The sequence below is a fragment of the Dichotomopilus funicola genome, assembly GCF_033296635.1.
Source record: "Dichotomopilus funicola strain CBS 141.50 unplaced genomic scaffold C8A04scaffold_15, whole genome shotgun sequence".
In the NCBI taxonomy this organism is placed as follows: domain Eukaryota; kingdom Fungi; phylum Ascomycota; class Sordariomycetes; order Sordariales; family Chaetomiaceae; genus Dichotomopilus; species Dichotomopilus funicola.
Genome location: NW_026944036.1, coordinates 1 through 26,509, shown reverse-complemented (window position 1 = coordinate 26,509; position 26,509 = coordinate 1). Strand labels below are relative to the sequence as shown.

At 55.4% G+C, this 26,509-nt stretch overlaps 10 protein-coding genes across 10 annotated transcripts; 5 read left to right on the top strand and 5 right to left on the bottom strand.

The window, feature by feature from the left end:
- Positions 1-1,944: 1,944 nt before the first annotated feature.
- On the top strand, positions 1,945-2,722 carry C8A04DRAFT_35718 (Ser-Thr-rich glycosyl-phosphatidyl-inositol-anchored membrane family-domain-containing protein; the record flags this gene model as incomplete). Its single annotated transcript, XM_062783269.1, has 3 exons — positions 1,945-2,134; positions 2,200-2,505; positions 2,568-2,722. The coding sequence occupies 3 exons, from the start codon at positions 1,945-1,947 to the stop codon at positions 2,720-2,722; spliced, it is 651 nt and encodes a 216-aa protein (XP_062638808.1).
- A 1,816-nt stretch (positions 2,723-4,538) lies between these two features.
- Positions 4,539-5,750, bottom strand: C8A04DRAFT_35717 (phosphoprotein phosphatase; the record flags this gene model as incomplete). The annotated part of the gene is made up of 1 exon (XM_062783268.1): positions 4,539-5,750. The coding sequence occupies one exon, from the start codon at positions 5,748-5,750 to the stop codon at positions 4,539-4,541; it is 1,212 nt and encodes a 403-aa protein (XP_062638807.1).
- Positions 5,751-7,161: 1,411 nt separating this feature from the next.
- On the top strand, positions 7,162-7,846 carry C8A04DRAFT_26687 (uncharacterized protein; the record flags this gene model as incomplete). Its single annotated transcript, XM_062780012.1, has 3 exons — positions 7,162-7,272; positions 7,336-7,464; positions 7,523-7,846. 3 exons carry the CDS (start codon positions 7,162-7,164, stop codon positions 7,844-7,846), a joined length of 564 nt encoding a protein of 187 aa, XP_062638806.1.
- Positions 7,847-8,304: 458 nt separating this feature from the next.
- Positions 8,305-9,205, bottom strand: C8A04DRAFT_35715 (uncharacterized protein; the record flags this gene model as incomplete). The annotated part of the gene is made up of 2 exons (XM_062783267.1): positions 8,305-8,912; positions 9,037-9,205. The coding sequence occupies 2 exons, from the start codon at positions 9,203-9,205 to the stop codon at positions 8,305-8,307; spliced, it is 777 nt and encodes a 258-aa protein (XP_062638805.1).
- Positions 9,206-9,509: 304 nt separating this feature from the next.
- On the top strand, positions 9,510-13,028 carry C8A04DRAFT_10575 (alanine--tRNA ligase; the record flags this gene model as incomplete). The annotated part of the gene is made up of 5 exons (XM_062776637.1): positions 9,510-9,903; positions 10,043-10,188; positions 10,248-10,310; positions 10,370-12,775; positions 12,843-13,028. The coding sequence occupies 5 exons, from the start codon at positions 9,510-9,512 to the stop codon at positions 13,026-13,028; spliced, it is 3,195 nt and encodes a 1,064-aa protein (XP_062638804.1).
- Positions 13,029-13,452: 424 nt separating this feature from the next.
- Positions 13,453-15,205, bottom strand: C8A04DRAFT_10564 (S-adenosyl-L-methionine-dependent methyltransferase; the record flags this gene model as incomplete). Its single annotated transcript, XM_062776631.1, has 3 exons — positions 13,453-13,662; positions 13,763-14,736; positions 14,821-15,205. 3 exons carry the CDS (start codon positions 15,203-15,205, stop codon positions 13,453-13,455), a joined length of 1,569 nt encoding a protein of 522 aa, XP_062638803.1.
- Positions 15,206-17,014: 1,809 nt separating this feature from the next.
- Positions 17,015-18,361, top strand: C8A04DRAFT_10619 (tryptophan synthase beta subunit-like PLP-dependent enzyme; the record flags this gene model as incomplete). The annotated part of the gene is made up of 1 exon (XM_062776652.1): positions 17,015-18,361. The coding sequence occupies one exon, from the start codon at positions 17,015-17,017 to the stop codon at positions 18,359-18,361; it is 1,347 nt and encodes a 448-aa protein (XP_062638802.1).
- A 756-nt stretch (positions 18,362-19,117) lies between these two features.
- On the bottom strand, positions 19,118-20,144 carry C8A04DRAFT_26681 (transcription elongation factor S-II; the record flags this gene model as incomplete). Its single annotated transcript, XM_062780011.1, has 3 exons — positions 19,118-19,126; positions 19,189-19,941; positions 20,013-20,144. 3 exons carry the CDS (start codon positions 20,142-20,144, stop codon positions 19,118-19,120), a joined length of 894 nt encoding a protein of 297 aa, XP_062638801.1.
- Positions 20,145-20,896: 752 nt separating this feature from the next.
- Positions 20,897-22,752, bottom strand: C8A04DRAFT_10572 (major facilitator superfamily domain-containing protein; the record flags this gene model as incomplete). Its single annotated transcript, XM_062776636.1, has 4 exons — positions 20,897-21,994; positions 22,057-22,114; positions 22,171-22,499; positions 22,564-22,752. The coding sequence occupies 4 exons, from the start codon at positions 22,750-22,752 to the stop codon at positions 20,897-20,899; spliced, it is 1,674 nt and encodes a 557-aa protein (XP_062638800.1).
- A 1,758-nt stretch (positions 22,753-24,510) lies between these two features.
- Positions 24,511-26,361, top strand: C8A04DRAFT_35710 (cytochrome P450; the record flags this gene model as incomplete). Its single annotated transcript, XM_062783266.1, has 3 exons — positions 24,511-24,573; positions 24,610-26,136; positions 26,323-26,361. The coding sequence occupies 3 exons, from the start codon at positions 24,511-24,513 to the stop codon at positions 26,359-26,361; spliced, it is 1,629 nt and encodes a 542-aa protein (XP_062638799.1).
- Positions 26,362-26,509: the final 148 nt, after the last annotated feature.

Below are 26,509 nucleotides of genomic sequence, written 5' to 3'. Positions count from 1 at the left end.
TGGGCACCCCGAGACATTCCCTTCGACAACACCGACACCTTGGACCAAGACACTTACGAGTAATCGTCAAGGTGGCGAGAGGGACGCGCAACCACGAGGGCGCAGTGAGTGGAATATACAACGCTGTACTTAGCTTCTAGCGAATGACGACCAGTGCCAGCTTGAGCTTGTTCTCTTCGAGACACTCGCACAGACTAAACGCCACCAGTGATTTTCGAGCATCTGATATCGGCTCAACTGTACCCTACCTCGAACCTACTTCTCTTCGCAAGATATGTGGTACGTATATGAAGGGCTAGCCGGTCAAATAACTCGAACTGTAATCTCTCAACAACCTTGTCCCCGCCGGGGTCGTTTTTCTTGTATTGAAGGCCGTTGTCAACCTTATTCTTACCCCCCTTGTCGTTCCCCGACTACTACGTATAATAGTTAAACGGCCAAAGAGGGTGTATTCGCCCCGGCGCCCGAACGTTCCGGACAGCTGCTGCCGAACAACCACCGGCCCTCCGAGGAAGAAAACTGCAATTACCAGGTAATTACTGTGCGATGGGAAGTTCCGTTTGTCTTGCGTGCCACCAGACCTCTGTGTCAAATGGGGGTTTTGTCAACGGTTCAACTCTTCTGGATGTCTTGAGTTGTCCCACAAATGACAACGACAACCTGAAAGAAGAATCCGCAATTGGTGCTGGTTGCGTGACGGAGTGAGACCCTTGCGCATCAGTCCCTCAGCGAGATGAAGGATCCACATGACTCCCACGTGCTGGTCCTTGTGCTGCATTGTGTGGACTGGAGAAACCCCAAAGGCGTGGGAGAGAATTGAAATAATAAGAGCGCAACATCCGGCTTTGAAAGGGCCAATGTTGTGTGACTCTTGCACCGCCTGTCAAAGGGAGAGACTCGTCTGACGAGCTGACCGATCTGTCAAGGACTTGTGTACGCAGGTAATTGCAACAATGATGCAAAGTGCGAGTGCAAGCTCAGCCGCGAAAACAAGAGCAATGCAGCTTAGGTGCTCTACTAATTTCCCAAGTCGCCGCCTCCCGCACTAGCCTGGGAACCGCCGGCGAGGGCTAGCCTGCGAACGGCGGGAACGCGGCTCGGTCATCGCTGCCTTCTCGATGAAGCCTTAAGGGGCTACGAAGGAGTTTCGTCGCCGCTCAATATGTGCGATTGTTTCGACTGTCGGTAGTAGTGTAGCAGGAGGATTCCTGGCGGAGAGCTGGCTTGGGGACGGGCTGGAAATCCTCATCGAGCTCTGAGGGTAAGGTCACTGCGCCGTGGGTGAAAACTGGAAAGAATCGCTGGATCGAAACTGGCGATTCCCGCCAGTCTTGATTCGGAGATACCCTGGTCTCATCGGCCTGCGTCCCCCCTGCCTAGCACCTTCGGCCCATGTTGCCCAGACTTCCCGTCTGCGCCGCTTCCCCATTGCAACATGGTCTGGGGTGAAGCGAATGGAGATGATAATTCTTGACGAGGGATCTGATTGGAGCATTGCAGGAACGGTCACTTCCACCTCGATCGCGTCCTTGGGGCGGCCGAGGGTATTTTGGTTCGTTGTGCCGCTGGCTCCTTCCTCGATTCCTCCTTCCTTCCCTCCCATCCGTCCCACTCGCTCTCACAAAGATAGGCATTTTCTGCCTTGATAATTTCCTCAACTTCTCCACGATCGTTCATTTCGAATTTACATTTCACTACTATCCAATCGCTCGTCCAGCACAACTTACGCTTTTACACCCCACCACAGCTCTTGGTAAGTTTGCACTTGGGCGACCGCGCGGCGCATCACATTACATTTTGTCAACTTGCGACGCACGACATCTCAACCCACACCCCAGTCCCAACTCATCCACCTCGAGGAGAATATCGAACTAATCTGATGTTGTGGGCCACCAGCAATCGCTTAATCGAAAATAAACTTTCTTCTCGAACCCAACCGCCAACATGAAGTTCTTCGCTACCGCTCTTGTTTTCGCGGCCGCCGTGCTCGCTAAGCCTAAGCTGCTTAACTCTGCCTTCGACATCGAGGAGGGCCAGCCGTTCACCTTCAAGTGGGACAACGCCCAGGGACCCGTCACCATTACTCTGGTGACCGGGCAATCTAAGGACCTGAAGCCTGTCACCACTATCACCAGTAAGAGCGTCCCCATGTCGTCTTGCGATCTCGGGTTGTCTCAAATGCTAACACATCCACCGCAGCCGGCGAGACCGGCACCTCGTACACGTGGACTCCGAGTGACTTGCCCTCGGGCACCTACGCTATCCAGATCGACGACGCCAGCGGCGAGCCAAACTACAGCGTCCCGTTCACCTACCAGGGTACTGGCGAGACTCCTACCTCCACGGATGCGTCGTCGACCGTCGAGCGCACTAGCACTGCCACCAGCACAAGCGCCAGCAGCACCACCTCGGAGGAGTCCAGCACCACTTCTAGCAGCGTCACTAGCACTGAGACCGAGACTAAGAGCTCCAGCACCACGTCGAGCGAGGCCAGCACCTCCACCAGTAAGTTGGCCCACAGATGTTTAGTCTGTATACTTTCAAGTGAGAACTAACGCAAGATGCAGCGCTGTCAACCTCCACCACTACCCAGACTCCTTCGACTACCCGCGAAGCTCCTACCGGCACCAACAGCCCCCCTGACCTGAACAACGGACAGCGCTTCGCCTCGCCGCTGGGCTTCGTCCTGGTCACCGTCGCTGCTCTCATCTTCTTCAACTAAAAAACCACAGCCGTCCTGGGTGGTGGATTTGGCGTTGTCGGGTTTGAAAGGGAAAATGAAACAAATACCCCTGTCTAATGCATTCGGCTTCTTGTATATACCCTTGTTTTCTTGAACAATGCCGCACTTGGGATTGCCGGGGAGACCGGGCAAGTCAAGTCGGGATGTTCGACCTCGGAGCCGGGTGGATTTTCGCGAGCTGGTTGATGACGGGTACTACATAATGTGTGTGCGCCCCGGCGTGGCCGGATGATGATGGGGACGTGGTAATTGTAGGGTTCAGTTAGCGGGTTATTGTTTTTCACCTGCCTTGTATCCACCGGGATGTTTGCGTCCATGCACAGCTATGTTGGGGGCTAAGATGGGGTATGCTGGCGGCAATTGCGGCTTGTTCGGCAACTTGTCGGCCTAAGTGTGGTGCGTTTTTGTTAGGACAGACAGTCCAAATGGCGCCGCCATATCGGATGTCTGTCGGAGAATTAATAAATGTTATTCTTGACTACGGGTATGAGCACTCTGCGACCACTTTTCAAGGTCGAATATCACCCCCACATGCTATCGTGGAAGAGTCGTGGAAGAGGTCGGAATTGACTCTCCAGTTCTGGTTATTCACGTATAAACTTTTCGGTCGTTGGCTGGAAAGCTGCAGGGTCTGCGGTCCGATCGGTCTCCTGCAGGCGGGCCAGCGGGTTGACGGCAGGCTGCATATTTGTGGGGTGCAGCAGACGTCAAGTCCTAGTTTGGCTTGTTCATGCGAAACGCCAGTCTATTTCCCAGGTCTTGAAGACGACTACTCCAAGTCCTGAAAACCAATAGGCTGCTTCGTTCCTTTTGTTTTGCTGTTGGGTTCTATTAGGGAATACAGTACTTGCGGATAAGTTTTTTTCCACAGCACGATGGTTTACGGGATTACGTCCATGTGAGACCCAAGCATGGTACAACTGTTTAAAGTATTTGTGTCTGTTGTCCGGTTGTCTCCCTCGGAAGGTTGGTCGAGAGAAGCCCTTGATAAACAAACGCACAAGTCTGCTTCAGTATATGAATCCCAACACGACTGTAGATGGCTAATCCTACCGACGTATCATAAACCACACCACAGGTAGTTTACAAGTATTAATGATTGGAGGGGGGCTGCGAAAGGGTAGACGTGAAAAAAACGAAAGTAGGACATAGGGTAGACCAAAATAAGTCAAAAAGCTCACACACCAAGCACCTATCCCCGTCCGGAGGGATAGCGGTTGGTGGTTACGAAAATCTTTCCGGTGAAAGATTTTTCTTCGCTGGCCCCGGGAATCGAACCCAGGGCCACTTCGATTTATGACGGCACCGGCGATGCTCCTCCCAATACCGCTGGGCCAAACACGCTGTTTGGCACATTGGGAGGAGCTGGTGACAGTGGGAGGGAAAAGGGGGTTTATATACCGTGACCTGCAGTGGTTGAGGCAGGAGCGGCTTTTTGGGAGAGGGGGCTAGTGCAGGGGGTGGAAGGGAGGGCAGGTACCTCGATGTAACAAGAGAGCCAGGCTCCTTGTGAGGGGGAGGGAGGTTGCCAATGGGTAGGCTGTGTCGCCTTGCTTGATGACACGAGATGGTGAACAATATCTAGGTAGTCAATGAAATGGTTTCTAAGTTCATTACTCGTCGTCTTGTTCTCACCCCCAAGGGGCGCAAACTCCAATGGCCATTTTGCAAAGTCCAAAGCCTTCGTAATCTATAAATGCTAGGTTGCAATGCAACATTTTACTCGCTCGCTTGGCTTCTTGAAAAACCAAATACGGCTGCTCTCAAACGATGACTTCCAGGTCGTGGACTATGCTCAGAGCTTCGCCTTCGTGGGGGCTTCTTCCTCTGATACCAGCACCACCACGGCGCAAATATCATCTTCCTTTCCGCCGTGCCACACTTCGTGCGGGTAATACCTCTTCACCTCCTTCGCAAACGGCCCGTCTAGCTTCGCGTTGACACTAGCGGCCTTGGCCGCGCCGACAATCTCGGTAGCGATAAGGCTCTGGAGCGTCGGGTGGGTGGTAGCCGCGGGCGTGTTGGCTTCGCCTAGCGTGGTAAACGGCCGCAGGTCTGTGGCGACTTGCACGCCGCGCTCCGTGCTCGCCCACGCGCCGGCCCGTGCCATCGTCCGGCTCACAATCCGTAGTACGTCCTGGTTGAAGAGATTGTCCCAGAGACCGTCGCTCGCAAGTACCAGGACATCACCATGTCGGAGGCGGAGCCGTGTCACCTCGGCGTCGCGCGGTTGGTCCATCAGCTGTGCCCCGCCAAAGGCGGCTGCCCGGAGCAGCATGCTGGGCGGCACCACGCTCAGCTGGTACGGGGTGTTGAAAGCGTGCGTCTGCGGCTCACTAAACGCATGGACGCCGTTCAAGCGGAGCAGGATGAAGCCGCTGTCTCCCAGGTTGGCAACCTCGAGGAGGCCCTCGGATGTGAGCAGCCCAACAATGGCGGTGCTACCGCCGGCTTTGATCGCCCGGTCATAACAGACGGCTTCGTAGCCCTTTTGCATGAGTTGCCGTGCCGTCAGCGGCTTTCCCGTCCCTGTCGATGTGGGAATCGCATCGACGGCTGATGCCGCCATGTAATCGCATATCGCGTGTGAAAAGTCCGCAGGATCGACGCCGCTGTCCATCCACCCCCCTACGCCGTCTGCCACGCCGAGCGCCACCTCGCCGGGGACGGAGCCAAAGCGGCTTACAAAGAAAGCATCTTGTCCGGACTCGGGCCGTGAAGCCTTTCCCCGACCAGCCTTCGGTGGCTGTACGCGGTTGTAGGGGTTGAACTGGAAGACGTGGGTTGATGGATCGTAACCTCGGCCTTTAGCGATGTAGGATGCCGCGACGTTGTAAACGAACTTGTGGTTGTTTTCGTCCGGGGACGGTACGGATGTGGAATACGGGGCGAACGCGCGTATGGATGTAGGGGGAAAGCGAGGGAGTCGGCTGCTTTGTCGATTAAACAGAACGTTCGGCGAGAGGGGTAGCGAGCTTAAGCGGGCCGCGCTGCGTAGGCGTGCCATGTTGTGATGGAAACGAGAGGAGGTGTGTCGGGGTTATTCTGCGCGGCCTTTCACGGCCCGCAATTGACGGAGGCTTAGGTAGACGGCTTGTTCCTCGTCCAGAGCATCACGCATGTGTTCGGTGGTCGCGATCGCGATAGGGGTTCGGGCGGGGCCAAGACGGTCCGGGGCATCGGGTCCGCCGTCGGGGGTGAAGAGGGAAAGTTTGTTGAGGTCGTCTTATGTTTTCGAGCTTGTTTGTTGGTCTTGTGTGTCGAGTGTCGCGCCTCGATGGACAACGAACCAATGCCTCCCCCGTGGCGCTGCGGACTTATGTCACCTTGCTGCCGGTACTTCCAATTGCTGTGCGGTTCTCCTTGCAAAATTTCCTGCGGAGGGGCCCCACTGCTGTGTCCCGGCTTGGATCGGTGCAACGGGCTGGCCCGTGCATGCTAATTCGGCCGATTGCCGAGGCGCCAGGCTACTTTAGGACAATTAAACGCTGCCCTGCGCTGCATGGTGAATCCATCGCCTCTGTCGATGATTCCAGGGGATCATGATGTTTCTGGGGTTTGTACATTTTGTATTCGTACATATACACGGCACTATTGCAGTTGGGCTTGGCTGTAAAGATGTGGGTTGGCTCTCCGCGACGCCGTAGTGTAGATTTGTCTGCCATTACACTCGACACGACGCATAGTTACTCACGACTCGCAACCCGCAGAGTTGATGTCATAAGATGGATTCGTAAGTCGAGATGTTTGCTTGGTTGCTTAACACCGAGGCTTGAGAGAAACCCGCGAGAGTGAACAACGTCAAATTGACTCTCTGGCATCTTGCCAGCGCTTCTCAACTTTTCGTCCACTTTGTGGTATCTATCCTTCCAGGTGGACAGCCATTGATTGCCCCTGGGGTCCAGGACTCTCTCTTTGCGCAGCAACGTCTTCCGGGCCGCCCGAAGCCCGAAACTCTATGTGTATCATGAAACCTTGCCTCCGTCTCCTCGTCCATGAATGTTGAGGGAGTTCGTTGAAATGACAGGGATACCCGCGACACATCCCGTTGTCGCACGACGGCAACTCGCGAATGAAGGTGCGACCCCTCCCTGATCGACGCGCGGCTTGCCCCAGAAAGCAAACTCTAGCCAAAATCGCGAATTCAACCAGGACCTCATCTCGTTTCCCCGGGCCTTGGCAACTCTCTTTCTTCTTTCTTCCCCAGCACCTCCGTCTTTTTACACCACCAAAAAGCTCAGTTTTGTTTTTCGACTTGCTGCGCCCTCGACCCGCGGCTTTCCGCAATTTTGGCCTTCGCTGGACCTGGGCAATTGCTCACATTTTCGCTGCAATTCTTATCACCGTTCCGCCCTACCTTCTCCAACCACCTCAATTTGATCGTCCGGGAAATCCGACACGGCAACACCACACACAACATGGCACCGGGAGCTAGCTACGCCCTCAATCGGCGTTACGAAGAGTGCACTCTTACTGAGGATGGGTTTATCGATGAGAATAGTTGCTACGTGCCGTTTTGGAGCACTAGGGTACGTTCATACTGAAACCTGCTGGCTCTACCAGGACCCCGATTACTGACATCGTTGCTGCAGACTGGCATCATCGTGAAGTGGTCGCTATTTCTCGGCATAATCGTGTTCCTCAGCCTCTACCTTTTGCTCGGCTACATGCACGCCCAGAAGAGGCTAAAGAAGGGCCTACTTCCTTTACGATACCACCGAGTACGACCCCCATCAACTCATGTGTATTTTCGACACAGACAGACACTAACAGTTCTAGTTCCTCGTTTCCCGCGCTCAACTCGCCCAGGTCGACCCGCGATATCGCCCCCAGCCCTCGAATATGTATCCTTACACCCCGGAGCAACACTACTACAACATGCACGCCATGCCCCCACCGATGTACGATCCGACTGCGCCTCGGCCGCCAATGTACGAGCCGCCCGCCGGCGCCACCAAGGCAGGCCCTCACCAGCAGGCCCCTGATGTCCCGCAGACTCAACACCAGTCTGGCGAAGGCTCCGATTATGCGCCGCCGCCGGGACCTCCACCCAGTGCCATCCAACCCCAAGAGACGGGGGTCACCAACCGAACTCGGGGGTGAAGGGATTGCTTCATGGCTAATCCAAGGTTGAACTGAGAGATAGTGGGACTGATAATGCTGAACGTGTAATTGTAATACTTAGCTTGGCTTGCTTGGTGAGAGTTGGTCCATATTTTCGGCGTTATTTGGCGTGGATAACGAGGGCAGGAGTACCTACATCTGCAGGCGCATTGATCATTGTTCTGCATTTACATCAACACACACATAAGTCACCTAGGAATGGCCTAGTAGATTTAAAGTGAATAAAATAAGGAATAATTCAAAAAAGCAGCTCAACCCCCCTAGTACTATGTACTGGGTAGACCCGGCAATATCAGAACTCCGTTCCAGCCTTGACCTTTGCCCTGAAAACACCACGCTAAAGGCAGAACCGTCCGTCCCATGTGCGCCGTAAATTGATAGAGTAAGAGTGAAAGCATCACCAAAAGTAAACTCCTGTTGCCCATTCGCCGAATCCCTTAATCAATATCCATCGCATCGGGATCCTCCTCGACGATAGTCTGCAACGGTTCAAGCTCCATTGGAGCATCGCCAAAGCTCGACGATACTTCTGCCCTTGGCTTCTCTACCGGCGCCGGTACCGTGGCCGGTACAGCATTCACAACCCGCTGCTTCTCCCGTACCCGCTCCCGCGCTTCAATAATCGCTTTGCGCACGCTGTCCTGCTCTTCCGGCACCGAAATCGAGCTCGGCACGCTGTACAGCACAAGCTGCTTGCTCGCTAGGTCCGCCGCGGCAGCCTCGGAGGGGGAAGGGCCACGTAGGTGTAGGGGTATCCGGTTGTCGCGCAAGTGCTTTTCGATGTCCGGGAGGAAGACGAGTTGGCTCTCGGCATCGCTGTCGTCGTTATCTGAGGAGAGCTCATCGTCAAGGTTGTAGATATAGACTTTATATTTGGAGTCGTCTAATCGCATGGCGGAGTCGTCGGTGTTGGGGGGATTGGGTGGATGGTGATGATGGCCATGGTGTTGGGGTTTCTTCTCGGGCTCGGCGCTTGATGGAGCGTGGGCTGATGATGGGGTGTCAGGGTTCTCGACGTGGACGTAGAGCTTTTGGCCTGAATCTTCTGATTTGGGGTGTTAGTAGGTTGCGTAGATCAATCTCTTGTGTTTACAGGTAGATGTGGGAATAAATGGTGGGGTGGGAATACTGCTTGCAGGAAGAGCGGGGAGGAGTGTACGGATACGTACCGAGGTTTAAGACGCTCATCCGCTTCGAGAGCCGTTCGTTGTTCTCCGGCGCCGCATCGGCCTTTCGTTTTCGCAATGGCCGCGCGGGCAATGGCTGCGACGGAAAATGCCCATGATTGTTGAGGTGTGATTGTTGGTATTGAAACTGATCAATCCCGACTCCGTCCATTGTCAGGGGTGTGGTATTGGGGGTGACTCTTCCAGGTGCTGTTGTATGAGTCGCTGAAGGCTGGGTTCCGCTGCGCGGAGGTGACTAACAATCCACTGCGTCTCTCTCTCTGTCCTCCCCAGGCCCTTTCTCTTTCCTTTCCGCCACTCAGGAACCCGTTTGCCCCCGGCTAGTTGCTCACGACGTGCATCCAACTGCAGAAGACCGAAAAAACTATGGACGGTGCCCAATCAACGCAGAAGTCGGAAATCGGGTCGAGATAAAGGAGCGGCTGATATCGCGAGGGAGGGAAGGAGGAGGCGCGATGTTAAGTGCTTTGCGCTGGGACGGAAGGCCGTGTTTGCGCTGGTGTGGAAGCTTGGGTGGCACCGGCTGCTATCGGGCGGGTTTTGAAACTTTGAGTCATGGGTCGCGAAGCTTCCACCACAAAATCCGCCCCTCTGCCCCGCAGTCTCGTGCGCTGCTCGAGAACTTTCCAGCAGCAGCCACCACCACATTTCCGGCCGTGAACGTCGTGCCCTTGTACACAACGCTGATCAACCCGCGCCGCCGAATCGCGTTAACCTCGAATACCGCTTATTGTCTTTATCACCGCCAATCTTCCAGGTCGTCATCGAGAATGGCCGGAGTCGAGTGGACTGGACCCCGCGTCCGCAAGACGTTCCTGGATTATTTTGCGGAGAGGGGCCATGCAATTGGTATGGGTCCCGCTATCAACAACATACTGCCTGTGCTTTGTCTTGCTGAGACCACTTGCACGCAAACGGAGGCTGCAATGAACAAAACATTACCAATGCAACGATGTTTTTATCTTTTACTGACTTCATGGTCCTGCAGTTCCTTCATCCTCGGTCGTCCCTCACAATGACCCCACCTTGTTGTTTACGAATGCGGGCATGAACCAGTTCAAGCCCATATTTCTCGGGACCATTGGCAAGACTGAGCCTCTCGCACAGCTAAAGCGTGCAGTCGACACACAAAAGGTGTGTTCCACCTAGACTTCTAACAAATTTTGGGGGTGTTAGACTAACTATGGAGATAGTGCATTCGCGCTGGCGGGAAACACAATGATCTTGACGATGTTGGCAAGGACAGTTACCACCACGTGAGTAGCCCTTTGGAAGAAGGACACGGGAGTCAACCTCTTTGGCTAACACGCCGCAGACATTTTTTGAAATGTTGGGGAACTGGTCCTTCGGCGACTACTTCAAGAAAGATGCCATCCAATGGACTTGGGAACTCCTAACCAAGATCTATGGCCTAGACCCCAACCGCCTTTACGTGACATACTTCGAAGGCAACCCCGATTTTGGTCTCGAGCCGGACCTCGAGGCCAAGCAGCTGTGGCTCGATGTCGGTGTCCCCGAGGCCAACATTCTGCCCGGAAACATGAAGGACAACTTCTGGGAGATGGGCGATCAGGGGCCGTGTGGCCCCTGCAGTGAGGTTCACTATGACAAGGTTGGGGGCCGGAACGCTGCCCATCTTGTCAATCAAGACGACCCTCTTGTGGTGGAGATATGGAACAACGTGTTCATGCAGTTCGACCGGCAGGAGGACAAGACCCTCAAGCCCCTCCCCGCGAAGCACATCGATACTGGTATGGGTTTCGAGCGCCTTGTGTCCGCCCTCCAGGACAAAATCTCCAATTACGCCACAGATATCTTCACCCCGTTGTTCGCGAGGATACAGGAGGTTACCGGCGCACGACCCTACACCGACAAGTATGGGAATGACGACGTTGACGGCATCGATACCGCTTACCGTGTGGTCGCCGACCATATCCGCTTGCTCTCGTTTGCGATCGCTGATGGTGCGGCCCCTAACAACATTGGGCGTGGTTATGTGGTTAGGCGTGTTCTCAGGAGAGGTGTGCGGTACGCCCGCAAGTACTTCCAGGCCGAGATTGGCACCTTCTTCTCGAGCATCCTACCCGCGCTGGTTGAGCAGATGGGCGAGCAATTCCCTGAGCTCAAGAAGGCACAGGAGGATATCAAAGAGATTTTGGACGAGGAAGAGGTTGCTTTCGCGGTCACCTTGGACCGTGGCGAGAAGCAATTCGAGAAGTATGCTGCGCTCGCAGTCAAGTCCGGAGGAAACAAGCTTTCTGGTGCCGACGTATGGCGTTTGTACGACACTTTTGGGTTCCCCGAGGATCTGACGAAACTCATGGCGGAGGAGCGTAACCTTACCATTGATGAGGCCGAGGTTGCGGTTGCCCGCGAGAAGGCGAGGGAGGCGAGCAAAGCCGTCAAGGAAGCTGTTCAGACATTCCCCAAGCTCAACGTCCACCAGATCGCGGAACTGGAGGGCACCATCAACCTACCGCGCCCGAACTCGGACGCCAAATACAAGAAAGGTGATATCAAAGCCAAGGTCCAACTTCTCTTCACGGGCAGCGAGTTCCTCAAGACGAGCAAAGATCTTCCACAAAACACCCCTCTTGGTGTGATCCTTGATAAGACCAACTTCTATGCCGAGTCCGGTGGCCAGGTCGCGGATACTGGCAATCTCCTCATCGATGGTGTCGCCGAGTTCAAGGTTCTGGATGTACAAGAGTATGCGGGCTACATTGTGCACAACGGCTATCTCGAGTACGGCGAGCTTACCGCTGGTGACGAGGTGATTTGCGAGTATGACGAGCTCCGCCGACAGCCCATTCGGAACAACCACACCGGGACGCATATTCTTAACCACGCGTTGAGGGAAGTCCTGGGCGACGAGGTAAACCAAAAGGGTTCGCTTGTTGACCAAGAAAAGTTGCGGTTTGATTTCAGCCACAAGAGCGGTGTCACTTTGGAAGAGATCAAGAAGATCGAGCAGTTGTCCAACGAGGATATCACGAAGGATCTCAAGACCTATGCTAAGGATGTTGACCTGGACCAGGCGCGGGAGATTGAGGGCCTGCGCGCTGTTTTCGGCGAAACGTACCCCGACCCCGTGCGCGTCGTGTCCGTCGGTGTTGACGTCGACGAGCTACTCAAGAACCCCAAGAACCCAGAGTGGCGCAAGGTCAGTGTTGAGTTCTGCGGCGGCACCCATGTGGAGTCTACTGGCATTATCAAGGACCTGATCATCGTCGAGGAGAGCGGTATCGCCAAGGGAATCCGGCGTATCGTTGCCTACACTGGGGACGGCGCGAACCAGGCGCGGCGCGACGCCAAGACCTTCTCCCAAAAGCTCGACCATATTGAGGCCCTTGAGTTTGGCACGCAAAAGGCGGCCGAGATCAAGGCAGCGGCTGTCGAGCTCGACGCGCTGACCATCTCGGCGCTGACCAAGGAAGAGCTGCGGCAGCGGTTTACCAAGATCCAGAAGGAGGTTGTGGATGAGCAGAAGAAGAGGCAAAAGGCGGAGAGCAAGACCGCACTTGATACGGTCCAGGGCCACTTCAAGAAGGAGGAGAACAAAGACGCCAAGTTTTTTGTCGGCCACTTGCCCATCTCGGCCAACGCCAAAGCGCTCTCAGACGTCATCACCTACTACAAGTCCAAGGACAAGGAGCGGACCGTCTATGTGTTTGCGGGTAGCAAGGACGATGCTGTTATGCATGGTGTCTATGTCGGCACGGTATGTTTTATTCTCTGTTAACATGTTTTCGCATGACGTCCTAGATGATACTAACTAATCGCCACAGCACCTCTCCTCCAAGGGTGTTACCGCCGAGCAGTGGACCACTGCCGTCACCGAGGTCATCGGCGGGAAGACGGGCGGCAAGGAGCCCAGCCGGCAAGGCGCTGGTGCGGAGCCGGCCAAGCTGGACGAGGCCGTTTCCAAGGCGGAGCAATGGCTGACAGATAAGTTGAAGGAGTTGAACATTTGATTTCCTTTTGTCTTGTGGTCAATTGGGTGGGGGTCAAGGGGGTTAAAGTATATTGTGGGATTGTGAGACAATATGCATGTGATGGTAGTGTGCGTTTGGACGCTTTGTTCTAGCACGATGTCAAGGGGGGGTTGGCCTCCCTGGGTTACTTAGACTGGAGGATCAAAAGTAAAGTGTTGAAATAGCCAAATCTGCAGCGAGCTAATGCTTTAAAGCATCGCGTTATGTTGCTACGGCGTCACTTTCTTTCCAGGAAGATTAAGCCGTAGCGCGAGTTGAGGGGTAGAAATCGGGACTCATGCCCGTATACCAGGCGCGCCCCCAGCGGTCATGCCATCTATGCACGCGCCAAAAACCTCTCCCTTTATGTACAAGTAACGTTGTGGTTATCTACATACTCCCGTTCAAATCCATCCCTTTTGTCTTACACAGTCAACATTACACTGGCGTTTTTATACCATGTCAGCAGCGGGTTCTCCCCGCTCCGGGTCTCGGTGTCCTCAAGATAGGCCCAGCGCCGCATGAACTCCTCGTGGGTCGATACACGGGTTAGCTTGCCGGTAATGGCTTGGTAAGTGGCCTCGGCGGTTTGGAAATTGGTGGGGAACATGATGTCGAAGTAGCCTTGGTGGACCTGTGACGGTTTTTGTGTTAAATTTTGATACTGGTGCTTGATCGAAGCCTGGGAGACGAGAGAGGGGATAGAGTTGAGGGTAAAGCAGATATAGACTTACCAATGGAGTGGAAACGGGCACCGGCTGCCGCTGGTACCGCGTTTGCACAATGGGTGCGTTCAGGCCCTTGGTGGCGTCCGGTAGCGAATGGAAATCGCTGGTCACCAGTCGGTGCGCGGGGAAGTACTGTGCAAGTATCTCGAAGAACTGCATCAGCCGCGTGGGGATGTATTCTGGAGGGCTGAGGTTGGCGGCCAGCGGCTTTTGGTTCGCGAACCACCGGCCGAGGCGGGTGGTTGGGTACGGGACAGTGTACTTGCCCCCTGTAGCAGCCTCACGTATGGAGAGGTACCGAGCGGCAACGGGGTCCAGTTGTTTTGTATAAAACTCATAGAAGTCGCCGTTCTCGTCGACAAGGACTAGGCCTTGGTGTGGTGTCTGTGTCTCGACGTCGTAGCGGATGATATCGTGGGCGAAGTTGTCGAAGACCTCGAAGGCGAGGAAGAAACAGGGCGAGGGAACGGGATTGCTCCAGTCGAAGATGGACTGGTTGATAATCTCCACTTTCTCTGCATGACCCCGGGCGGCGAAAGACTGCATGAGTTGAGAGTTCTGGAGTTCCGCGAGTTGGGTACTAATCTCGATGATTTTGTACTTGGTACGGTCGTATACGGCCGGGTCAGCCTCGCGTATGTAGTCGAGGATGTTGAGCATAAGGGTACCACGGCCGGCACCCATCTCGTAGATGATCAGGTCGTGGTAGGGGAAGGTGGTGAGCTTGTAGTTGGCAATGAGGTACCGCGCGATGGACTCGCCGTAAAAGGGGCGAAATAGCTCGGTAGGGGTGTACCACAGCTGGCGGGTATCGGTTGGGGAGACGGCATCGAGAGCGTCTTCAAACGCGACGTATCGACGGGTTAAGAGATTGTGAAAGTCGAGTTCGTCGTATAACGAAGGGAAGTTAAAGGGTTCTCCGGGGGTGAAGATGACGACTTGTTTCGAGAAGTAACCGTAATTGGGATTGTAGAGACTATCTGTATAGGGGGATGGTAAGGGGTTGGGATCAGCCTGGTTTCGTTCTATGTTACATATTGAACCAATTCGCGGCGTCGACCGACCTTCTATGAAGTCCCTCATCAACATCTTCAATCTGCGGGGCCGGTCACTACGCCCGCGGAGCTCCATCGCGGTGAGCATGGGATATTTTTGGAACTCCTCAGACATGTCGTACTGGAACACATCCGACCGCGGCTGCCAATTCTTCTCAAACTGAGACGAGGCAGCCCCCGATTTCCCCTGGCCGCGGCTGACATAGGAGCGGCGTTGTTGTGGTTGTTTCTGGTGGTGGTTTCGTAGTGGGTGACGCAGTTGTTGCTGCTCGAGTCGTTGTCGGCGCACATCCTGCAGCGCGGTCGCAAGGGTCGTTAGGTTCCGCCGCGATTGGCAAGCTGAATGGCTCCGGAAGAGCTGGCGGAAAATCTGGGTGACGATGGGGGAGTCCATGGTCCCGGAAAGGGAGCAAACTCAAAGGCGGGGACCACGATGGGTGTGGACGAGATGCGAGGTGTTGAAGTCGCCGCAGCACGCCCTGGCTTTGCCGATCGGACTTTTTTCGATGTGGCCCGAGCTCCGTGGGACCTTGAGCTGGTCTCTTTGGTGCACGCGAGCAGCGGGGTTATGCCCCACTCTTGGGGTGCTGAGCCGCTAAAAATGAGTGCCAGAAAGGGCAGTTCAGGAGCATCTCAACCAATCATGAAGCCGGGGGGAAACTTATGAAATGATTCTTATCCTAAAGGTTCACGCTTCCCAGTCTCCCGGCTTCTTACCCACGGGGTTTTTACACGAAACTCGACATTTCCAACTCATTATCGACAATACACGTATTGTTATCGAATTTTGATTGACTTAAGCATTTAGCGCCCCTCCTTTTGCGGCCACTCGGGCGTTCCATTTGCAACCGTTTCCATCCACCTATCTAGGCACTCCCAATACGGCCCCGGTCCCATAAACTGATTATAAAAGCAATGATATGTGAAAAAATTAACGGCCTTGATCACCAGCGTCTTTCCTCCTCCTCGTCCTCATCTACCATCCTCTCGAATTCTTCGTCTAGCTGATCGATCCACCTCCGGATGAGCCTTGCGACGGCTCGGTTTGCGGCCAGTGGGATTTCTGGGAAGCCGGTGAAGGTCCAAATAGGTGATACAGGGACCGTGGGAGCTGTGGGCGTCGCGGGAGCTGCCTCCGTAGCCGGGGTCGGAGATGCAGCCGTTTCAGAATTGGTAGCTCCGGCCGTGCGGGAGGGGGTGGTGGCTCCAACAGTGGACTCGGGGACGGTAACCGTTGCGGATTCGGTGTCACCGAGGTCAGCCGGACCGGCATTGGATTCTGGAGCGGTTGCCTGGGGGGAAACCGCGACCTCGCCCTGCGGCGCTTCGGTGTCCTGCATCTTCGAAAACACCGTTAGAATCGCCTCGGAAAAAGTATCTATGGTTAAGAATACGTACTGGATTCATTGTTTCCTTTTTCTATCGAGCGTGTATCGGTGGTGTGGGTATACCGCTTCAAACGTTGCGTTGCGATCGCGATTGTGGGTGGTTGGTTCTAAGCTGAGAGGGTACAACTATTGGAAGAAACCGTGGCAATAGAGATTTTCTTCACAGGTTCTAATGCCTGTTTAATATCTTTAATAATGGTATATCCAGCCGCTTCTCTATAGATTTCTCAACCAACAACACTTCGAGAGCAACAAGCCCGAAACCTTAACGCTCCTCTAGGATAGAAAGGGTTAGGGTTGGCATAGGATCGCAGCTTGTCGGTGGCATGGTATTACTACGTACATACGTGATCAATGAGCGAGTCCTGCCGCTGTGGAATGTCCGTTTTTAGAAAGCTTAATCTTCTAGCCATAGGGTAGGAGTGTTGAATTGAGTAGGATAAAATAGGATATTCCATCAGAAATTGAAGATATGTTTGAAGGTTGTTTAAAGAGGCTAACCTTAGGAGGTGCCTCTGTTGAAGAACAAGCCCACCTAGCAATAGCTAGGGTCTGACCCCACCAAGGGCACTAAAATCTGGTGATGACATCAACTTTTAAACCCTGCATTTCAAATTCAACTTAATGGCGTGACGGAAAGTACTTTAGACTCTAACCGCCACACCTCGGAACCGAGGGGACTTTATTCACTTTATTCTCCGTGAACGATTTGTTACACTGTTTTCACTAACCTACTTGCATTTGTGTTCTCAGGTTCAGACTCAAGTCTTTATCTGAGAAGGCCTGTGAAGCGGGGCAGAAATTATGCAATCGCCATGTCACTAAGTGACCACCCACGAGTGTATGGCACCGCCGCCCTGACGGTGACCTTCATCGCCGGTATCCTCGTGACCCTGGGCTTCAAAGACCTCTACCCGGAGCTACAAGCCCGATACGAAAGGCGAAAACGGCCCCGTTGGCGGAGCAGCGTCTTCTTCGGACCCGTCAGTCTCGAAGACCGCGAAGAATCCCCCGAACCTTCCCCATCTTCCCTCTCCCCTTACGACCGGGGCAATGGCATCGTCCACGGCATCGAAGGGGCCATAGGCAACACCCCGCTCATCAAAATCCGCAGTCTCTCCGAAGCCACCGGCTGCACCATCCTCGCCAAAGCCGAATTCCTCAACGGCGCCGGCGGCAGCCCCAAAGACCGCGTCGCCCTCAACATGATCCAAGTCGCCGAGGAGCAGGGGCTCCTCACCCCGGGCCGCGGCGACACCATCTACGAGGGCACCGTCGGCAGCACGGGCATCTCCCTCGCCGTACTGGCCCGCGCGCGCGGCTACAAAGCCCACATCTGCATGCCCGACGATATGGCCATCGAGAAATCCGATCTTCTCCACCACCTCGGCGCCACCGTCGAGCGGGTCCCCGTCGCCCCCATCACTGACCCAGGCCACTTCGTCAACCTTGCCCGGACCCGCGCCAAGGACCACACCGCGGCGGCCGATACGCCGTCACGCGGGTTCTTCGCCGACCAGTTCGAGTCGCTGGCTAACTACACGGCCCACATGAAGACCACGGGCCCGGAAATCTACGCGCAGACCGGCAACGGCCGGCTCGATGCCTTTGTCGCCGGCGCCGGCACGGGCGGCACCATCACGGGGGTGGCCAAGTACCTCAAGGAGGAGCGCGAGCTGGGCGCGGCGCTGCGCGTGGTGCTGGCTGATCCGCAGGGTAGTGGGCTGTACAACAAGATCCGGCATGGGGTGATGTACTCAGCGACAGAGCGGGAGGGGACACGGCGGCGGACGCAGGTGGACACGATGGTGGAGGGGATTGGGATCACGCGGATTACGGAGAATTTTGAGGTTGGGCGGGAGCTGATTGATGATGCGGTCAAGGTTACGGATGACCAGGCGTGTCGGATGGCGCGGTGGTTGGTGGAGCATGATGGGATTTTTGTTGGGAGTAGTAGTGCGGTGAATTGTGTGGCGGCGGTGGTGACGGCGCTGAAGATGCCGAGGGAGAGTCGGGTGGTGACGATTCTGTGTGATTCGGGGACGAGGCATCTGAGCAAGTTTTGGAAGCATATTACGGCGATGGGGCTGGAGGATGAGACACAGGAACAGGACGAGGATTTGCTGGCTGTGCTGGGGCTGGAGAGTCTGAAGCGGGAGTGAGGACATGACGCTGTTTATGGGGGGGCGAGTTGGGGAATGGGAAAAGCAAGCTGATACCCTGAGAATGTCCGTCGATGTATTTATTCCCCCCAGGCCTAAGTACTATTTGTCCAAGACTGTTGAGCGCCTCGGTCTTAAGATGATAATTGTCCATACCACTTGGTCCTGGTCCTGTTCTGTGATGATCACCTTGAACATACACGAACAAACAGACGACCGTCGTTGTCTATCCTCTACCCTAAAAGAAAAACCCCTCCTAATACACGTCCCGCCCCTTGCCATGCCCATCTCTCGTATCACCCATAGGCAGGGTGAAATACCCGTCTGCCCACTACCCACTGAGACTCCATTAACCCGCAGATGCGCCATCGCCTCCGTCGTAGTCGGCGAAGACTGAACCAAAAAAGAACAGCACCGCGTTTTATGTTCAAAGGTGCCTTCTTTGTCTCACAACGGCACACAAAGCGACCCAAAACAATAGTGTACCTTGTTGATATTGATCGGGTGACTTGAGAAGGTATTGTCCCCAGATGGTAGCTCCGAAGAGGGAAACTAGAAAGAAGAGAGAAAAGAAAAAGAAAGAAAAAAACTCCGCTCCCATCCGTGAACCCCCTTATGGGTCTTATGGGTTGAACCGACCGTGATTGCGCCCCTGAGCCCAGAAACGGGCAAGCCCCACAAAAAAAGAATAAGAAGAGGACGAAGATTACGGGAAAGGAAAGGGAGATGGAACTCTTTTCCCGAAATATGACCAATCTACGAGAACTGGCCAGTGTGTTAGCAATCATCCGATGTAGTAAATCGGCAGCAAAGTATGGAGAGCCTACCTTCCAGCGGTTGCCGCAGACAGTGCATTCGCAGAACGTGGTCATCGGTTCATCAGCCGACCGGGTCTGAGCCTGGCTGTACGAGACCTTCTTCTGCTTGCACTTGCTGCACTGCAGCGAGTCGCTGATAGACTTTTGGGCCATGGGCACCTGGGCCGTGAGCATGTTCTCGCGCTCGAGCTCGGCGTCGCGTTCGCGCTGGGCATCCGAAGCGAGTTCCTCATCGGTCATGATGACAAACTTCTCTGGCTCAATATCGCCGCGCATGACGCGGCGGCCCAGCTCCGCGTTGTCCTTCCGCTTGAGGCTCGTCATGAGCCCGAAGATCTTGCTGCGGTAGTCGCCGGCGTCTTTGTACGCTGCGTGCGCGGCCGCCTCGATCTCGACCACGCGCGCCACCACCTCCTCGATCGACTCGGTCGCCCGGTACGCCAGTCCATTGTAGAGCACGGCAATACTACCATCGCGCGTCTTGTCGCCTGTGCGGGCGGTGTCGACTTTGTCTGTCCGGAAGTGCCGCTTCTCCGGGTCGCCTTCGTATGGGGCGCTGTAGGACGCCGAAAGGGGTGGGGCAGGCGAGTCCTTGGGTGTCTTGGGTGTCGGCGATTTGCTTTGTTCGAGCTTGCGCTTCTTTGACTCCTTGCCGGCCTCGACGTTCTTCCTCCATTTGATGACGATCTCGGTAGCTAGACGCCCGATATCCTTGTTCGTGTTGTGACGTAATTTACCTATCGCAACACCGGCTTTGGTAGACTGCGTATAGATGGCGGCTGTGAGAATCTCCTGCCCATGCTCGCTCGGCGGTGCGCAACGAGTAGACTTACGCGTAGTTGTTCCTCGGTGGGTGCTTTGGAGTTTTTTAGCTCCTCAAGCAGGGTCAACACGACAGATGGGGGGTCGTTAGAGACAGCCTTATTCAGCGTCTTGATCCGCTTGCTAAGCGCCTGGTCATCCATGTTGTCGAGGCGGGAGAAGAATCGCGGGTTCCTGTGATGACTTTTCGGTCGATGTTCCGGATCGTGTGCTCAGTCGCGCAGGATGGCTCGGCGCAGATGTTTCCGAGTCGCGCCGTTCGACACGGGACGGTCGGCCGGGATAAGGGTCGGGATTCGGAGTCTATGTGGATACGGGGCCGTGGATCGAGGCGGCTTGGGTAGCAAATAGCCTTTCGTGATAAGAAAAGGTCGGCGGCGCAAAGCGAAACGATTGAGCTGGAAAGATGCGGAAGATGTGAACGACGTGGAAAGTCAAAGCAACTTTCCCGAATCGGCAGAGGCAAAAAAGGAGCCCTTGTCCGCGTGCCCCACCTATGATTGAACGTTCGGCACCCCCGCTTCTCCACTCATGCACTGTGTGTTTAAGCAGCTGAGCCAGGCTCGGATGACTTCACTTCAGCGAGCAGGAGCAATCAATCTTCCATCTGTACACTTTCCAAATGAAAAGAAAATTGGGGAAACGAAATATTGTATTTGACAACGCTGTTTTTTATATTTTGTTTTTCTCTCGATACTTTTACAACTATCAACGATCAATGCTTTCCTCATGACTCAGCTACTATGTTATGGCTAGAAACCGAGCGATGAGGAAGCAATGACGAAGTACTTTAACACACTCATAAACTCTCCAAATTAACAGTCCTGCAGAGATCAAAGGTCCCTTACGAGCGTCAACTCCTTCCCAAATCCTAAACACACTTAAAGGAACCGTCCTATGCCCTTCTCACTTCCTCCAGCTGTATCTCTTCGCCCATCTCCATCTTCTCCTCCGAGTCGACAGGCTTCTCCGATTTGACCGACCGCCATTGAATGAAGCATGAAATGAGGGTCGCCAGCCCACCCAGCGGGATGGACACGGTAAAGACGGTGGTCAGGGCCTTGTTGTAGATCTCCAACATCTCGGGCAGGTCGGCAGCTGGTACCAAGTGGCGGAACGACGCAGCGCCACCATCGATGAGTTTCTTAATGTCGATATCGTCCAAGAGGCGCGCAGCCGTCGCGTGCAGCAGCTGATTCTGGAACACGCTGTTTCCGACCGAGAGGAAGATGGCACCACCAAGCGATTGGGCCGCGACCACGGCCGCGATGGCGATGGGGATGTCGCCCGGGTCGAGCACCGTCTGCACCGCCGTGAAGCCCTGCTGGATCGAGATGCCGAAGCCGGCGGCCGTGAGGACTTGGAAGCCGGCCCATTGCGCTGTGGTGGTGTCGACGCGGAGCAGGGTCATCAGGCCCAGGCCGACGGTGCCGATGGCGCTGCCGATGACGGCTGGGGGCGTCACGTAGCCGACCTTGGAAACGAAACTCGCAGCGGCTAGCGAGAATACGGCGTTGACGACGAAGTAGGGGATCATGTTGATGCCGGATTGCATGGCGCTCACGCCGCGGATGGCCTGGAACCAGACGGGGAGGAAGAAGGTTAGGTTGATCAGGGCGGCGTAGATCATGAAGGCCATGCCGCAGGAGGCCGCGACGGTGCGCTGCATGACGATGCGGGGCGGCATTAGGGCGCCATCGCCCTTGAACCGCTGCCAGCCCGTGAAGAGAATGGCCACAACACCGGCGCCGACGAAGAGGCCGATGACCTTGGCGCTGGACCATGCGGCACCTTGGGTGGTGGACTCGAGGGCCAGGAATAGCATCACGGCCGAGCTGATGAGCAGCATGTTGCCCACCATGTCCAGGTCGAGGACGCGTTTGAAAAAGCCTTGGGTTACTTTGTCTTTGTTCTTGGGGTGGAAGTATAGGAGCATGGCCAAGACTGTCGCGACCCCGATAGGAAGGTTGACGTAGAAGCACCACCGCCAGGACTATGCCGAGAGTCAGAATATTGAACATATCAGACGATATACGTGGAGGGATGACAACATACCACAAGATCGGTGAAGACACCGCCAAGAAGAGGGCCAGTCGTGGCTCCAACACCGAACCTAGCATACCCGTCAGCAAGAAGGTCCTGTCATAACGAGAACGTGATCATACTTACATGGTCCCAACAATAGCCATGAGCATCGGGCGCGCCCGCAGCGGCACGGCCGTGCCAACGACGACGAAGCTTCCAGTCAGAATACCCGCGCTTCCCAGACCTGCGATGGCCCGGCCAATGATCAGAGTGATCGAGTTAGGCGCCACACCGCAGAGCAGTGAGCCGGCCTCGAACAGGAACATGGCGAGTAAGTAGGCCTTCTTGATGGAAAAGAGCATGAAAATGCGGCCAAAGAAGGGCTGGAAAGCGCATGCGGTCAGTAGGTACGCCGAGCCGTACCAGCCGATGTGAGGGGTGGACTGGAACTCGTGCGTGATGTAGGGGATGGCCTAGACGGGTAACTGTCAGCGCGATGAAACGGTAATGATATCTGCAAGCATGATAAGAACTTACAGTCGAGATAATAGTCCGATCAATCGAGATCAGAAACTGCGCCACCATGATCCCAGCCATCAAACACAAGAGCGGAAACCCCTTGACAAACCCACCATCAGCACCCGCGTCCGGGTAGATCACATCACCATGCTCAATCGGCGGGAGCCCAGCGACGTCAACCTTAGACCCAGTCAACTGCACCACCATCGACCAGTTGTCAGGGCGGGGACGGTCCGTGGCCGCCTCCCCATCTCCAACAGCGCCCGAATCACGTCCACGACCGGACGCTTGCGAGACATCGTCATCCGACGAACCTCCCACGGTACCCAGACGGAACGTAGAAACGTGGTCCAGCTCAAGCATGGGAAACGCACACGGCGGTGACGGCTCGAGGGAGCCCCTTTCCTCCGCCACGTGCAAAGAGAACGACGGGCGGGGGGTATTGGGCGGCATACGCGGCGGAAAGTACAGCGTGCTAGGCTCAGACTCAGTCACATACTCAGACTCATACTCGCTCTCAGTCTCGCTATAAAAGCTGGAGCTTGACCCGACGGGGGTTGCGGGCCGCCCGGTATCCGTGGTTGCGGCCCCGGTATTTGTCGGTTGCCAAGAGGCGGAATCGCTAGCCAAATCGGTCCCGCTGTCTGGTTGGTAGCCGCTGTCGGAGCCATGAGTGGGAGGTGGCGAGCTGTTGACGGTGGCGTCGCTGAGGTCGTTGGTGGTGTCGTTGGCGCGACGGACTTGGTTATCGCCGTCATTGTCGCCGTCGTCGTCGGAGTCCGTCTCATAGTCCGAGTCCGAGTCGGACTCGGAGACGAGTGAGTTGCAGGGCATGGGCGGGACCTTGAAAAAGGAGGCGAGTGTGTTGGGGGGGGTGTGTGGGTAATAGGAGCCGACTGTGTGGAAAGAGGCGGTATCGGTGTCCTCGCCGTTGTCCTCCTCGTAGTCGGAGACGACTGAGTTGCAAGGGGTGGGCGTGGCCTCAATGCTGGCTTGCCCGGCCCGCTTTCGGTGCTCCTGGCAAAGGTGGGATGGGCTGGAGGTTTCCATCTTGGCGTCTCAGCCGGTATGAAGGGTGGATAAGGTTGATGTGAGGAACTGGTATGTATGAACAGGGTGAAAGAAAGACAGGTATACACACGGTACTTGATATCAAGCGAGTGTATGTAAAGTGAAGAAGCTAACGTTTACAGAGCTACGAAATCTTTCCTAGTTCCACGGAGAAGGGAGGACCTTTATATATGGAACGACTGGACTGAATCAAGAAGGGGATGAACCCAAAAGAAACAGAGCGCGACGGCTCCCCTTCACGCGCTTTTCCTAAGGTCCTCCCTTGGCTTTGCGGCCTGCGCTCGAAAGTGTCATCATCGTACTGCACGATTTGGAACGGCCGGCGAACCCTACACAACAAGTCTCGTCATCTTGTGGGGTACCCACCAAATCGGAACAACGAGCAGGCTGTAGGCTGTATCTCGGTCCGCTGATATCCGCGGATGATTAGGTTCAAGGGGATGGAACAGGATGGAACAGGATGTAGTCGGGTCAGTTGTCTCGCAAAGCGCTTTGCGCACTGACCGGTGGCTGCGGAACTTGGGCTTCAACTTTCAACCGCCAGGGCTGCACTCTTACAGATGCGGGAACCTTATGCATGCTGCACGCAAACTGCCACGGCCGGCGGCCATTTTCGGACGGAACTTCGGGGACGAACAATGAAGTGGCTTCCCAAAGAATGCAGCTCGGGAATCTGGGAAAAACCCTAACTTAGCTGGCCCGAATCACCGCCCACGTCTAGGGCTTTGGTTGTGGGTATAATAAGTCCTGCCCTCTCCCAGTCCGAGTCCTTCTTCTGGCTTCTTCTAACATGTTTGTATAACTCAGGAAACTCACCTTCTGGACATTACTTACTATACTTACTCATTACTCAGTACCTACTTTCCCCAAACATACCCCTTCCTCCTAGCAGCCATGGAGTCTTTCACACCCAAGACCCCGGCCCCCGTCCTGGCCTTCTCCGCGGCGGCGGCCTACGTCTATGCCCGGCAGACCGCCAGTCCTGTCCTCGAGTCAGCCGGGGTTGCCCTGGGATTCATCTTGCTGTACTGGATCCTCTGGCGCGGATACATCTTCCCCATGTACTTCTCCGAGCTCCGCCACGTGCCGACCGTGCCGGGCTTCCCGCTCTGGGGCCAGTTCGTGCCCGTCATCACCGAGGAGTGCGGACTGCCGCAACGCCGGTGGCACCGCAAGTATGGCCCCATCATCCGGTACTTCTTCCCTCTCGGCTGCGAGCGTCTGTCGATCGCCGACGACATGGCCATCCGCCACATTACAGTCAAGAACCACCAAAACTTCCCCAAGCCCGTTCGCGCCAAGCTGTGGATGGTGCGCATCCTGGGCGAGGGCGTCCTGCTGGCCGAGAACGACGAGCACACAACCCAGCGCAAGACCCTCAACCCGGGCTTCTCGACCAGCGCCATCCGCACCTTCAACCCCATCTTCTGGGACAAGGCCATCCACATGACCAACCTGCAGCACCAGCAGATGGAGGCCACAAACGGCAAACACGGATTCATCTCGCTCGAGATCCTCGAGTGGTTCAACCGCTGCACCCTCGACATCATCGGCGTGGCCGGCTTCGGCTACCAAATCGACTCCCTCCAGGACGCAGCCCTGCCCATCCGCCACGCCTACCAACTCGTCTTCAACTTCGACCTCGGCTCCCGCGTCCTGCACGGCCTCCAAGCCTTCTTCCCCAAATCCAAGCACCTCCCGGTCCAAATGAACCGCGACATGGAAGAAGCCCGCAGCATCATCATGAACGAAGCGACCACCATCATCAACGAGAAACTCGCCGAAGCCGAAAGCACCCCCAACGCCAAGGACGTGCTGGCCCTCATCGCCCAGGAGAACCTCAAGCTCAAAGACAAAGGCGAAAGCGGTCTCACCTTCGAAACCATGCGCGACCAGATCATGACCTTCCTTGGCGCCGGCCACGACACCACCGCCACGGGCGCCGCCTGGGCCATACACCTGCTCTCCATCTACCCGGACATTCAGGACCGGCTGCGCGAAGACGTCCGCGCCCACATGCCCTGCCTCTTCGACGAGAACTTTGTCTACGACCCGGAGACGACTGTGATGCCGGATCCGGACCAGATTCCGTATCTCGATAACTTCTGCCGTGAGGTGTTGCGGTATATCCCGCCTATCCCCATGACGGTGCGGGAGTCTGTCGCCGATGACATCATCGAGGGGTACAAGGTCCCCAAGGGCACGGTCGTCTACATGCTGGCTAACGCCATCAACCGGATGGAGTGGTTCTGGGGCGAGAACGCGGATACCTTTGACCCCGACCGGTGGGACCACTTACCGGACACGGCTGTGCCGAACGCGTTTATGACCTTTTTGCAGGGGCCCCGGGGTTGTTTGGGACGCAAGTTTGCGGAGGTCGAGATGAAGGTGATTTTGTGTGTGATGTTGAGCCGGTGGGTGTTTCGCAGGGATCTTGATACGCCGCATCCGGAGGATTGGAAGATGTGGCGGTTGGTGTTGAGGCCGAAGGAGGGGATTAGCATCATTGCGGTGCCGTTGGTGGGATCCCCAGGTCCTTCGATCGGGTTTAAACATCGATTTTCGCAGTAAATTTGTGCTGTTTACTTCGCTGGGTTTTATTACCTGTGTACTACGGTACACGCTGGTATAGGATGTCTTTGGAAACATAGGAAACAAGTAATAGATGGGTATACAAGATAATTTCAACAATCTCTCTTCAAACAGCTATTCTCTACCAAGGAGAACAAGTCCCTAACTACCTGATCAACAGCCTAAGGCACCCCCCTCAAGCTCACTCCCAACAACCCCCAAATGTGTGCCTTCCCTCCCACTCAACCACCCCCCATATAACCCCCCTTCCCACTGCTCCAGTCACCAGCTCCTCCCAATGTGCCAAACAGCGTGTTTGGCC